The following is a 15,415-nucleotide window of genomic DNA, read 5'->3' as shown; positions in this document are numbered from 1 at the left end:
GCGTAAGAAACGTCCGCTAGGGGGCGGCAATACACCATGGTCTAAAATCTATTATTCTAATAAATTATACTGTAATGATATTTATTTTCACTCTACAGTGAACGTTTAACTGATTTATACTTTGAACTTTTCTATACAAAGCGACCTTAATGTCAAGCAACTCGCAATCTCTGAAAAACACACAACTAAATGTTAATTAGAAATTGTTTTCAGTGCAACAATATATTAACTATGGAGATAGAAAAATAAACTTTAAATTTGTTAAGTAAAACACATTATCCCTGAAAACACAGGAATAATAAATAAAAACATTTTCAGATGTCAAAAAAAAGAAATAAAAAGCAATTTTAAGAATTTTAATAGTCAATAAATCTAAAGTTAATCACACAGAATACCTGCAAAAAAATGCATATTGGACATTCACAAGTAAAGAAATAGTGTCTCTAATTGATTGATGGGGAGCCGGCTCCTGACTTTCACTTCCAAGTCTTAGAGCCGGTTTGTTCGTAAACGACATATCACTAAAGGCAATCATTGCAGGCCTAGGTGTGAAATACATGGCCCACAACTGCTTTTGTATAATTAAACATGAAATGATTGTATGGTGAATGGTTTCAATATCAAGGCTGCAAAATGGGCAAATATCATCTTCAATTTGAAAACATTATTTTAATAATTCTTTTGATTGATGAATTCATTCATCAATTATCTACACCGCTCAGTAGGATCACAGGGTGATGGATAAATATTCTTAAAATTTTGAAAGTATCATCATTTCATTTCATTAACTTTTGGGGTTATAGGTAATTTCAAGTACGTACATGGTTCTCAATCTATTTATCACTTTGTCATTAAATGTATACTGAATTCCAATTTTGTTTTGTTTCTCAGGAAATGTTATTTTTGATAAGCATTGTCTCATGAAGTTATTCTTACATTTGCTGTCCAAAATTGACATTCTTTCCAGTTGTATGATGTATGGAACAAAAATATATCAAAAACCCCACCTTTTAAAAAGTTGTTGTTTTTTAGTTAGTCAAACATTTACATTTATTTTTGAAAAATTCCAATTTACCAATGATGAATAAAATATATAAGTAATAATATAATAATAATAATAATAATTTCCTTGTATTGTCATTCTGTGTAACAATGTACACAGAACGAAATGTCGATTGCATCTGACCCGATGCAGCCGCAGCCAAGAGAGGGCGCCGCCGACCACTTTTTAAGTCTTAGGAATGACTCGGCCGGGGCGCGAACCCGAACCTCCCAGTCTCAAAGCGGGCGCCTTACCATCTAGGCTACTGAGTGTAACAGGTGTAATAATAACTTTTGTTTTATTGAAATTTCTGCTGAAATATGTGTATAGTTTTTGGTAAGTGTCCTGCAAGGATGAGTCCAACAGTGCTACCTGCTGGTATGGGGTGGGGTTTGGTTTTGGCTTCTGACATGTGACCAGGAGGCGGGGTTTGTTGGCAGTTTTCAGAGAGAACTGCTACTGGTAAGACACATCTTTTGGTGCTCCACAAAAGAAGTTAATTTTAAATATTATAACCCAAGCTGACAAATCTCTCAACATGCACAGTAATGTGATTGATGCTGTCAAGCTGTTTGGATTTATTTTCGTTTTGGTTCTGTTTTACTAAAATATTAATTCCCCTTGTAGAGATCAAAGAGATCAAAGCCAGCAGAAAAGCTAATGTTGTGACTCATCCATTTGCAGGTAAATTGTACCCGTTTTTATACTCATTGTTGTTCTTATTTCTATTTTCTCATATACATTAAAAAGGATGATGTTGGTTAAAATTCAGACTAAAGAAAAATATGTTGGATTCATTGTAAATGTTAAAAATCCACTATACAATCTCTTGTTAAAAGTATCTTCTTGAAATGGATGTAAAAATGTATTGTGATATTCTAAAATGTATTTTATGTTTATAAAAAACCTTTAGAAGGGGCTTCACAAGTGGTAATCCCCCTTCCACTATGAGCAGGGTGCAATAGATTTAGCATTGTGTAACAGTGCACAAAAATAGTGAACATCAACAAAAGAAACCAAAAGGTAATGTGGAAATTTGTCCTCATTTTCTTTTTCTTTTAATTTATTTTTAATTTTCTTATTTCTCTTTGTTTTCAAAAGTAAAAAGTGTGTTTTGGTCATTTGGGTCTTTGCATTTAGTCATCTTCCGTTGTGCCTTTAGCACTCATTTTCGGTGGCACGACAGAATACAGCGGAAAATTAGTACACACTATCCTTTTAACTTTCATAATAAGGCAGGGGCCTCAAACTATCATCCCGGGGGCCACATTTGGCCAAGTTTGAAACACCTGATCTAATAGTCATCGGTTGACAAATTTGAATTTATTTTACATAACATGAAATACAGCTTGAGGGGGCTGACATAATTGCCCATCAACTTGCTGTTACGGGTACCCTCAATAAATAAAAACCTTGTGAACAGCTTGGCAAAAAAAGAGAGAAAATTTGTACCGTTTGGTCATTTTCTACGTGGTTTGTAATCTTCCATGTGCATTGTAGCACTCCTTTTCTGTGGCACTACATAATACAGCGAAATCTCGTAGTCAAATATACAACGTGCCCCTTCAAGTGTCTACCCTTGTTTCATTTTTTTGCCTGAAAGTTATTCAAAATCAAAACAAGAAAACACAAAGGGAATTTAAAAAAAAAATAGGCCTGCAATTATATACACACATTTTGTAAAAAAAACACATTTTATAGAAAATGAAAACAAATATTGTACAAAAACGATGGAAAGTTCCTAAGACATTCAGTCTTCCAACAGAACCTGAACGCACAGTGGACCTGGGGCCGGACTTCGTGACGTCACTGGAGATATAAATAGGAGCCAAAACCACTCACTTAATCATCTTGCTATTTGTCCATTAGCGGTTGTTTAGCGAATCTCTAGGCCGTCCACGCTCCTGCAAGATGAAGCTTTGTGTTGCCTTTTTTGGACTCCTGTTTGCAGCCCTTGCAATTTCAACACTGGTAAGTTAAAAACTTTTGCCTATTTTCAGGTGCCCATCATTTGCAATTAATTTGGCATCGTGGCATTGTATTTAAACGACCCCCCACCCCTCCCCAACCTTCTTTGACCCGGCGGCAAAGTAACTGAACTTTCTCTATTCCAGTTACTCTCAACTGCTCTGATCAGGGGCTACTTAAAGTTGAGGGTTTTCTTATTTTATTTTTTTCCCCCCAAAAATATGGCTCTTGAGCTTCCATTACATATCTTACAGCGATTACTGTAACCTCCACAGACTGCCGTTATGCTGCAAGTGACACTAGCACGGGGATGAGGGGTGCTCGGAATCAAATTGACAGAACCAATTCTGAGGTTGTGATCTTAACGTTTTGTTTCCTTTTCTTTTCATTATAAATTAAGCCTGTCCTTTAAGGACAACGTTTTTTTTTTTTTTTTTTTTTTTTTAAATGTGACTGCTAGGAACGGATTTTTTTTTTGAGTACATAACTTCCAATTTGAAATTTGGCACAAAATATATTCATATGCTTATGAAAGATCTATTCCATTAGATTTTAATGTTATAAATCTGCTGAACTTTTAACCATTTTTAACTTATTGTATTCCCGGCAAATTAATGAGAATCCCTGCATGACAACAAAAGTCTGAAATTGAATATTTCATGTGTAAAATACTCAGTACATTTTTAAAAGCTGATAACTGACACATCTCTGAAATACTGGAAACGGTACTGTGCAAAAAATGGTTTGGGTAATACTACTGCAGAGACTCTCGTTTGGCAACACCCAAGTTTACCAGTCGTGCGAAATGGTGTGTGTCAACTCTCTTTAACAAGACATTATAGCTATCCAGCGTTTAAAGTATAATTGACCCAGGTTTGTATTCTTGTATTGCAAAGGCACAATTTGAGAATTACTGGTCTGTTACAGGATGCTTATGCACAGAATAGCACGGCTACTCCCATGAATGCAACAATGGCTGTAACTACGCTGGGGCCCTTTACCACCAACACAACAGACAGGAGTGCATCTTCCAGGATCTGCGCCCCTCACTTTCTGATTGTGGCCCTTGCTTCAGTCCCTCTGCTACTCGACAGTTTGTGCTGATTTGCAGTCTCGGGGCTGGACATCAAACTTTGATGGCCTTGTTCCTTGGTGCCTCCCACGATGAGTCCCCTGGAGTTTGGTGTTCCATGTTTGTCAAGTACTGCAAGGTGTAATACAGGTGCATGCATGGACTGAAACTACCAGGGAGTGATGCACTGTGGATTTTTTTTCCTCATTGAGGGTTGCAGTTAAAATGTAAAGCTTTTTGGTTTGCTCCTTGTACTTTTCAATTCTGAAAACATGTGCTTTTTTTAGGTCAAGATTTTGTAAATGCAATAAAAAATGTATCCATGACTTTGCCTGCAATTGGGTTTTTTGAGCATGTTGATGATCATGCTAGGAGTACATATTCCATAAGACCATTTGTGTTCTTTGCTTGATTGGAAACCATTCAAATTGGTTTTAAAAGTGCTTAACAAGACGACTAAAAAAGGTATCCTTTCGTGTGTTCTGTACAAAGCCCTGTTAATGCGCCTTACTCTACACAACTGGGCTAATTAAGTGGAGAGGAAATTAGCCCTTAAGCTGCCCAGATCTCTTGCTAGTTACTCCTACTCCTTGATTAGTCTGGCTGATGGAAACTTTTTTTTTTTTTTTTTTTTTTAAACTGTTACATACGGATTGCAAAAATTTGGCCATGACGTTATAACCTCACTCTAGCCTCAATATGCATGTCTCTGCAGTGGTAGTTTATATACTTTTTTTTTTTTTTTTTTTTAAGTAGCAGGAATTGCCATTAGGGGTAAAGTCCTTTTAACTTCTAAAATACTAGTTTTTGTTTCTTTGCAGCAAAACCAATGCAGCACCCATACCATGTCACACTTTCTGTATAATTTTAGTTTTTGGGTTAAACTTGCATTAAAATACAGTACATTAAATTGCTAAATTTTTAACTCATTTTCTCTGTTACCTGAGATTTCGGTAAAGTTGGCACTCATTTAATTTTGCCTATATTCAAGGGTGTAAAATTTGTTGCAATAGTGGGTATATACCACATTTTGTGTGACCACATATTGGTGGGAAACATTGTATCCTCTACCATGCCAAAGCTATGCCCTTATACTAGTTTGCATGTACTGCTATTAAGTTACGGAATATGTGAAATGGAGATGTAACATATCTTATAGATATGATTATAATGTTGCCAATAGCCTATTGATATTTGGATGGGTTGCCTTTAGAATTCATCTGAATTCTTGGATTGATCTGGAATTTTTTTTTTTTTTCAGCTAATAACACAAGCTGTTTTTCCAACCTTGGCGGTTATGATAAAAGTTACACTTCATATATATTAAACATGGCAGTTCTCCAGAAAGATGAGATTCGAACCAAAAAATATCTACCAGTAATAAGTTACCTTAACCGTTGGATACATGAGTGGGGTCAGTAATTATATTATGGGTTTTTATTTGTCAATCATTACATATATTGTCCTATTCCAGGTATTACTCTTTAAACATGTTTGACATGATGCCGTTTTATATATATATATCTCATATCTCATTAGCCGTACCGCTTATCCTCAGTAGGGTCGCGGGGGGGCTGGAGCCCATCCCAGCAATCATCGGGCAGTGGGCAGGCGACACCCTGAACTGGTTGCCAGCCAATCGCAGGGCACACAGGGACAGACAACTCATTCGCTCATTCACACCTAGGGACAATTTGGACCGGCCAATTCACCTGAAATGCATGTCTTTGGAATGTGGGAGGAAACCGGAGTGCCCGGAGGAAACCCACGCAAGCACGGGGAGAACATACAAACTCCGCACAGAAAGTCTGGAGCTGGATTTGAACCCACGACAGGTTCCCATGACATGAACTGTGCCGCACAAGCGCTAACCACTGCGCCGATATATATATATATATATATATATATATATAAAAAAAAATTTGAGCTACTAATTTTCTACCACCACTCATGGAAAATAGTACGTCCTGGTAGGTCATGCATCCAAGAGAAAAAATGACGTTCCTCTGCTATAGGTATACATTTGGTAAACATTGAGAACCAATCAAGCAGCATGTGAATCTCAATGATTGTCTTTAAGCTGTTAGTAGTTCCTAGACTGACCAGTTCAGGTTCAACCTGATACTTTGCCTCTCAAAAAAACACGTGGCATCTTTCCTCGACGGCCCCTTGGTTGTCCTGTGCGAGAATCAAATCACCCCCGCCCTGTTTTGTGACAATGGCTGCATTGTCCAGCTCTTATCTCCTAAAACTAAAAAATGAGAACAATCATTGTTTGACCCTACTGCAGCGGATCGCAGTCAGGTGATAGAGAAAAAACTTCACTTATTAACCAACTGAACGTTACCACTCTTAGCTTTCATCCACTTCCTGGCACACATCCCCTTAAATGGGAGAATGGCTTTAGATGATTGCCGATTATACAGGGAAGGAGTGAAAACTTTATCCAATATTGAAATTAAGATAGGGTTAGATTATTAAAATGAGTCACTAAATATGTTGTCACTATTGCATGAGCTTTATTGATTCAGCACTTGAATTACATTACCAATTTAGTTGTTATAAATGCACCTCATGCTTATCCACATATGAGAATGAAGTATATACTTTCGGTAATCATTTGATGTTTCAATGTGTTCATATCAGTACGTTCCCAGCAGTGGTCAACCCTTATCTTATGAAACAACCTTCAAAATACAGCTGCGTCCAGTTTTAACAGAGGGCTCTTGTGAATGTGTGACTCCCTTCCTTTGCCTGCTTAAGTTTCAGTTTCTATTTGATCAAATCCATGCCTTTTATAAGAGAGGGGCAAGACATTTTGTCTCGTTGCCTTTTGAAAGGAGAAGGCTCTCGTGAACAACTGATCTGCAGTGCATTCACTTTTATTTTGTAACTTTGTAAAAAATGTCAACTTAATGGCGCTCTTCAGCTTTATATTTTTCTACGTCCAAACTCTGTCCATCCCGGTAGTTGAGCCTGCGGCGAGACACGGAATATCTATGCCAACAATAGCAAAGAATAATCGGGATCGATGTAATTGGTTAAGAACGTGGGAAACAAATCTGTGCGGTTTGTTTTTATTTTGAAAAAGAAAATGTATCACGTTTTTCCTACATAATGTTCACTAACATTAATGTTGATGTTTACTAACATTAAACAAACACCCACAGACAATATTCAGGAAAAAAGTACTTCCTCATCATTGGTTTGGGTGTGCAACACGCTGACCAGAACATTAAAAGGGAAGTAAAATGTTTGTGTGCCGTACAATTCTTTATTGGCATTAAAATTCTTCTATTTACCTGTTGCCACTGACTAAAAGTGCCCAAAATTTTGATCAGAATGTTGTTTGGCCTTTGCTCAGTGTTGTCGAATCTGGCCCAGGTCTGTTATTCAGATGCCCGATGCACATATGCAAAATTAGCATTGAAATTGTTCCTAATCAGCAAAGGCTAAATCACAATTACTTGAATGATTAACATATCTTTAAATTTCAGAAAGTACCTTTCTAAGCAGGAGTATCTGTGCATGGTAAAATAACTAAAAAAAACACTCTGCATCTTTTGGTTATCCTGTGTGTGTAATTTTTTCTCACATTCCCGAAACAAATCATAAGAGGGTTCATACAAATTCTTCATACCCATATTCAAGCAGCTTTTAAGGACTTCGAAAGCCAGTTTTTTTTTTTTAATTTCTCCAGCAGTATTAAAAAGAAATCTGGTGGGAATCATGCATTTTGCTGATCCGCAAATATATATGCGATACACATATGTGACTTTTAATCTTACACATAAATCTATTAAAATGTGATTTTTAGATCTATTTGTGGATGTGAACAATATGTGTGTTAATATTTGAGACAAATCTCTCCAGTAGGTGTTGGGTAAAATGACAGTAATATGTTAACAGTTTTAGTTGCAGGAAATTCTTCCCGTTACAATTTCCGCTATCTGAAACTCATTTGAAATTATAATTGATACCTAATCCTTGCAATAATATGCATTTCACAATGCCCTCTTTAAGTGTAGCATGCACCAATCCTCCTGGGTGCAACAGGTAGGGTAGTTCATAGGACAACGCCATACATACGAATGCCAGCTATCATTAATCATGAGGGAAGAAGAAATGCAATCGCAAAGCAAAGCCACCAGAAAGCAGTGTCTGTGTCATATTTAAGCATACGCAAAAAAAAGAGCAACAATTTGAAGCATTAACAAATATTTCACTTCACATTCAAGCACTTTCCAATCTTTGAAAACACTAAAAATTCAAACATTTTCAAGGATTTCAGGCAACCATACGAACCCTGTTAACTCGCAAAAAACATGTTCAAAATACATACATTGTTCCAAATTAGGTATCTTAAAAATGAATACAGTAAACTCTCCTTTTTGCAGGGGTTTGCATTAAAAATAGGTGATAATAGGCAAAATCCACGTCAGAAACCTTTTTTGTATTCTACAATTATTATAGAACTATATACCCTACCACATTAAAACCATTGCCATCGTTTTGGCAAGCTGATTTACATATGTGTACATTTTGTCATGTATGCGTGCAAGTCATCACTGCAAAAGGTTTGGATAAAAATACAGAAAATGTAAAGCAAAATCAGAGATAGTTTTTTAAACACAGTATAGAAAATAAGCACAAATTATAAATTTAAGAAAATTGTATCTTTAGATGATCATTTGCTAATCTTAAACATTACTTTTCACATATACTTTTTTTTAATCAGTATTTTGCTACATATCCTCAATGCTTGAAGGCCTCACTGATGATAGTGAAAAGGGAATTCATTTTAAATAAATGTAGAGTAATAAATCTAACTGACAATTGGCATCACAGGAAAAAAAACACTTGAGACATACCTATCAATTGTTGAAGTACACTTGAAATAGATCAGAATGCTGTACATGCAATCGAATTCAATATTTTGTAGTCTTTTGTGTATCTATTATGAACAAGCACAATTATTGAGTGTTACATGAAAGAGTTAATTACACTTTAGTTGATGACAAGTCTAGGTTTGTCCGGAAAACCCTTGGTCACAGTAAATTGTGCCCTTGTGGCTTAGTTGGATCACCACATCCTGTGCTCAAAACTTGAAATTGAAATCTCATTTCATTAGCTGCACCGCTTATCCTCAGTAGGGTCGCGGGGGTGCTGGAGCCCATCCCAGCAATCATCAGGCAGTGGGCAGGGGATACCCTGAACTGGTTGCCAGCCAATCGCAGGGCACACAGGGACAGACAACTCGCTCGCTCATTCACACCTAGGGACAATTTGGATCAATCCACCTGAAATACATGTCTTTGGAATGTGGGAGGAAACCGGAGTGCCCGGAGGAAACCCACGCAAGCACGAGAAGAACACACAAACTCCGCACAGTAAGTCCGGTAGCTGGATTTGAACCCACAAAGAAGGTTCCCAAGACTATAGAACTGTGCCGCACACACGCCAACCACTGCGCGGCTGTGAGATTTTGAGGTAAGTTGATGGTAAATAAGGTTTTCCATGACCTGCTTTTGTTTGTCACTCAGGAAGTGTTCACCCTACCCCAGCTTTTGCAAATGTGCTCTCATTTTAACAGTGTACACCTGTTAAAATTCTTTATTAAAATCTCTGATAAAAACAAAACCAGTAAAATAAGAAAATATCTAAAATTAGCCCTTTTTTTAGTAGAAATCACTAAGGTGTGAATTTAATTTTTTTTCAACCCCCCTTTATGCCATTTCTTCCACTATATGACAACAACTAATTTTTCACATGGCCCAAAATGTATGGAAATTTTTCTGTCATCTTCCTCCCTCCTATTTCTCCCTTTCTCTAGTTAAGTTCAGCTATTGATTGAACTCATATAAGATGCCTATCTGCTATTGTGTTGTGACACAGCATCTTAAAGTGCTGATATGCTATTGGCAGAACTACTTCCCAAAATGCCCTTTCTCTTCATTCAGTCCTGATTAAAGACTTTGCACTGTGGCGATACAAAACGGTATTCTTTTGTACTGAAATTTTTCGCTATGGGTCCAAAGGTGTAAATTACACTAAAAGGAGAATCAATAACATAACACAAAGCTTGCAGTTATCAAATACTAAGAGGGCACACTAACCGCTATCCTTGCTAAGATGCATGACCCTAAAAAAATGAGGATCTGGACTATTATTTAAAATATGTGGGTGATTAAAGCGGGAGGCATGGCGGCGCAGTGGTAAGCATGTCCGTGGCACAGTTCTGAGGTAATGGGATCAAAACCAGGTACCAGCCTTCCTGTGTGGAGTTTGCATGTTCTCCCCTTGCTTCCGTGGGTTGCCTCCGGGCAATCCAGTTTTCTCCCACATTCCAAATACATGCATGTTCGGTGGCTAGTTCAAATTGTCCCAAGGTGTGAATGAGTAAGTCAATTGTCTGTGTGCCCTGGGACTGACTGGCAACCATTTCAGGGTTTCCCCAGCCACTCCCCGGAGATGGCTGGGATGGGCTCCAGGACCCCTGCGACCCTAATGAAGATAATCCACGCAAATGATGGATGGGGGTATAAAGCAAGGAAATCTTCTAAAGGGGTCATACCTCTCAATTGGAACTTTTAAAATCAGTTTCATTTTTTTGTACGCCATTAGCCGTACGTGCTCATGTGCTGTGTCTAGCGTGCCACAGGAAATAGCCCAATTTTGTTTTTGCAAAAAAAAAAAAAAAAAAACCCATGCCATTGCTAAGCATCTTTGCTTTATTCCAATGATCAATCAAGTAAATAGCATTCATCTATATAAATAGGCAGCAGCAGATTCCTTTAACTTTTTATATACAATTATCTGCTCATGATGTAGGGAAATATATTTAATAACAGTTTCCTCAAACAAAATAAGATTGCACCACCAAAAATAAGATTTTTGCAAAAAAAAAGTTGCTGATTATGATTTATATTTTCCTAACTTACTTAAAAACAAGTGTTGGAACGTGGTAAACAAATTGTTTACTGGCGGATGATTTTTGCTCATTTGTAAATTTATTGTTTATTATGAAAATGGAGTAAAACAGATTGTAAAGAAAATTATATAAAAAATCTATAGCAAAGAAAATAACCAAAATCGATAACCTAGAAAAACAATATACTGTCAATTTAGGCATGATATATGGAAAAAAAACAGCGGTCAGGAATTACTTTCAAACAGCGAGGAATTTTTTGATGAAAGAAAGTGTGGATTGTTTTAAAAAAGCTAGAAAAAAAACACATTATTGAAAAAATGAAATGAAATGATCTGCATTTCTATAGCGCTTTTCAAGTCAATGACTTCCCAAAGCGCTTTACAAGGTGCTCCACATTTCCCAATAGCGGCCTTGCAGCCATGTAAGGCGCTAACCTGCTTATTGGGGGTATTAGGGGTTCAGTGTCTTAACCAAGGACACTTCGACATGTAACACGGACGAGCCGGGATTCGAACTGGGATCCCTTGATCCCAAGACGAGCGCTCTACCTCCTGAGCTACTGCCGCCCCAATGGTTGGTGTCTTAATGTTAAGAACTTTTGTTAGCATATATATATATATATATATATATATATGTACAGTGCATCCGGAAAGTATTCAAAGCGCTTCACTTGTTCCACATTTTGTTATGTTACAACCTCATTCCAAATTGTATTAATTTAATCTCTTATCTCAAAATTCTACACAAAATACTCCATTATGACAATGTGAAAGTTTGTTTTTGTACTTTTTTTGAATGTATTAAAAATAGAAAACTAAAATCACATTTACATAAGTATTCACAGCCTTTGCCATGAAGCTCAAAATTGAGCTCAGGTGCATCTTTTTTCCACTGATCATCCTTGAGATCTTTTTCAGCTTAATTGGAGTCCACCTGCAGTAAATTCAGTTGATTGGACATGATTTTGAAAGGCACACACCTGTCTATATAAGGTCCCACAGTTGAGTGTGCATGTCAGAGCACAAACACCAAGCATGAAGTCAAAAGAACTGACTGTAGACCTGCGAGACACGATTGTCTTGAGGCACAAATCAAACATTTTTTACTGCTGTGAAGGTCCCAATGAGCACAGTGGCCTCCATTATTTGTAAATGGAAGACATTTGGAACCACCAGGACTCTTCCTAGAGCTGGCCGGCCTTCTAAACTGAGCGATTGGGGAAGAAGGGTGACCAAGAACCCGATGGTCACTGTCGAAGCCCTTTGAGACTCTTCGTGATTTAGGGCTGTACAAATAAAAATGACTTGACTGTCAGAGCTCCAGCGTTCCTCTGTGGAGAGAGGAGAGCCTTCCAGAAGGACAACCATCTCTGCAGCAATCCACCAATCAGGCCTGTATGGTAGAGTGGCCAGACGAAAGCCACTCCTTAGTAAAAGGAACATGGTCTGGAATTTGCCAAAAAGCACCTGAATGACTCTCAGACCATGAGAAACAAAATTCTCTGGTCTGATGAGACAAAGATTGAACTCTTTGGTGTGAATGCCAGGCGCCATGTTTGGAGGAAACCAGGCACTGCTCATCACCAGGCCAATACCATCCCTACAATGAAGCATGGTGGTGGCAACATCATGCTGTGGGGATGTTTTTCAGCAGCAGACTAGTCAGGATAGAAGGAAAAATGAATGCAGCAATATATAGAGATATCCTGGATGAAAACCTGCTCCAGAGCGCTCTTGACCTCAGGCTGGGGTGAAGGTTCATTTTTCAGCAGGACGACCCAAAGCACACAGCCAATATCTCAAAAGATTGGCTTCAGAACCACTCCGTGAATGTCCTGGAGTGGCCCAGCCAGAGTCCAGACTTGAATTCGATCGAACATCTCTGGAGAGATCTGAAAATGGCTGTACACAAACGTCTCCCATCCAACCTGATTGAGCTTGAGACTTATTGCAAAGAAGAATGGGCAAAACTGCCTAAAGATAGGTGTGCTAAACTTGTGGGATCATATTCAAAAAGACTTGAAGCTGCATTTGCTGCCAAAGGTGGATCAACAAAGTATTAAGCAAAGGCTGTGAATACTTATGTAAATGTGATTTCTTAGTTTTCTATTTTTAATAAATTCAAAAGAAGTGAAAAATAAAAAACGTTTTCACATTGTCATAATGGATTATTTTGTGTAGAATTTTGAGTTAGATTAAATTAATACAATTTGGAATGAGGCTGTAACATAACAAAATGTAGAAAAAGAAGCGCTGTGAATACTTTCCGGATGCACTGTGTGTGTGTGTGTGTATATATATATATATATATATATATATATATACAGTGGAACCTCGGTTCTCGAACGCCTCTCAGTTTGAACAATTCAGTGTTCGACCAAAATTCTGTCAAAAATTCGGAGTTTGAACGCCGGTAATGCGTGAGTGCGTACGCTAGAGTGCGATGCTGAGCGGCGTACGGGTGTAGATCGCCCCCACCCCTCGTGACCAACTGTTATCGCGTGCGCACTTGCCTCTTTTTGCTTTCGCTTTTAATATCGGTGAACGGAGTGTTTTAGCCCCTAACTATGCCTCCGAAGAAGGTCGGTGCAAGCAGGACAGGTGAAAAGAGAAAAGTTGTTCGTACAACTATTGCCTTTAAGAAAGACATAATAGCTATATATGAAAGAGGTGTGCGAGTTTCCGATCTTGCTCGGGGGAATACAGCATGCGCCTTCTGCTGACCACCACAAAGGTAAGAAATCCTATTCATAATTCTTTATCTTTTTTTTTTTTTACACGTTCGTGTTAGCGTAATCTTTCGTACAGAAGATTGCGATTACACGAACGTACGATTAGCCTGGGTTAGCTTCATGTTTACACTAAACATTCATGGTAAACATTCAGGGTGTTGGAGCGGATTAAAACAATTTACATTATTTATAATGGGAAAAATGATTTCGGTGATTAAACAAATCGGTTCTCGAACAGGGTTCTGGAACGGATTATGGTCGAGAACCGAGGTTCCACTGTATACCGGAGCCATATACCCCTAGTGGGAGGTGGCTAGAGTCAAGAACACATTCATATTTCTAACTCTTTCTTTCTGGGAGGTTGATACAGAGGAGGGGATTCCCAGCCCCCTCGCTCAACCCAACTGATGTGTTGGGAGTCATTAGGTGACCAAACCCCCCAATTCCAACCCCTAATGCCGAGCGCCAAGCAGGGAGGCAATGAGTACCAATGTTGTAAATCTTAAGTATGACTCGGCCGAGGTTTGAACCAGAAACCTCCCAGTCTCGGGCGGGCGCCCTACCCCCAAGGCCACAGAGCTTTTTTTTTTCCTTTTTTCAGTATTGTCTTATACTGGTTAAATATGCTAACAGAGCTAGTTAGCATATTTAACCAGTATGAGACAATACTGGGGGAAAAAAATAATAATTTTTTTTCTCACTTTCTCTCTCTATCACTCTTTCTTTCTCCCTTGGTTTCTCCACTCACTCTTTTTCTCTGTCTCTCGTCTCATTCTTTTTCTCACCCTTTGTCTCCCTTTTCTTTTTCTATTTATTTCTCTTTTTTGCATCTTTCTCCCTCCTATTTCTTCCTTTCTTATTTTCACCTTCTTTTAGTTCTCTATTTTTATCTCATTCTTTATCCCTTTTTTCCCTTCTTTCTTTCGCTCTAATCCACTAGTCTGGCCATTGTGAAATCTGTTTCCTACCATGTTGCCCCTAGCTAAAATGAGTTTGACACGCCTGGTCTATGCCCTTGCGCAAAGCTAGTATTGTAACTGAGACCGCCTGCTGGATTCCTCAAAGTCGGTGATGGAGGGAAAGCCAACCCTTTCTTCGATCCACTGGGCAACACTCAGCAGCTCCTTGTCTCGGAAGGCGGGGCCTATGAGCTGCAAACCAATGGGAAGGCCTCTTCTTGATAAGGTTGTTGGCACAGAAACAGCTGGGAGACCTACAGTGAGGGCAAACCAGAGCTGAAGGACAGTTCATGGAAAGGTAATGATTAGGATCTTGAATGTAGTTAAGGGTTTATTTGGAGAGTGATAACAAGGAAGAAGAAACAGGCTGAAGTACTGTCGTGCAGTGGTTCAGGAATACATGGCTAGCCAGGTATGTCTCTTTTCAGGGGTACATTTGTCTCGGAGAAAAAATTGATAACTGTGCGCATCTTCCTCCTGTGAATGGACGCTCACTCAACGTATAAATCCATTTTCAGAAGCATTATCCTGGAGCACCAAAACATAAAATACATTGTTTTTGTTTTATTCTAAAGAAAATAAAAAGGTTTGACAATGCACATCAGTAAGTAACACGATTTCACTATGATAAATCCCCCTTATATGGCAGGAGTTGCTTTGACCAGATCTTTCTTAACACATTGAAGAAGCCGCCTACTTCATACTGTTGCTT

General features: G+C 38.3%; 1 protein-coding gene and 1 long non-coding RNA gene across 2 annotated transcripts in view; one reads left to right on the top strand and one right to left on the bottom strand.

The window, feature by feature from the left end:
• The first annotated feature begins 2,869 nt into the window (after window positions 1-2,869).
• LOC148351317 (uncharacterized) lies at window positions 2,870-4,408 on the top strand. Its single transcript, XR_015852876.1, has 2 exons — window positions 2,870-3,013; window positions 3,938-4,408. It is a non-coding gene; the product is annotated as an uncharacterized LOC148351317 (long non-coding RNA).
• Window positions 4,409-10,790: 6,382 nt separating this feature from the next.
• qrsl1 (glutaminyl-tRNA amidotransferase subunit QRSL1) overlaps window positions 10,791-15,415 on the bottom strand; it is a 15,423-nt gene continuing 10,798 nt past the window's right edge. The window contains exon 11 of the mRNA XM_088354999.1: window positions 10,791-14,957. Coding sequence (XP_088211125.1) covers window positions 14,770-14,957 — 188 coding nt within the window. The 3' untranslated portion in view covers window positions 10,791-14,769. The remainder of the gene's footprint in view (window positions 14,958-15,415) is intronic.

This window comes from Urocampus carinirostris, chromosome 15 (assembly GCF_059441175.1).
Source record: "Urocampus carinirostris isolate Australia breed hairy pipefish chromosome 15, RoL_Ucar_1.0, whole genome shotgun sequence".
In the NCBI taxonomy this organism is placed as follows: Eukaryota; Metazoa; Chordata; class Actinopteri; order Syngnathiformes; family Syngnathidae; genus Urocampus; species Urocampus carinirostris.
This window is presented reverse-complemented; position numbering and strand designations above follow the sequence as displayed.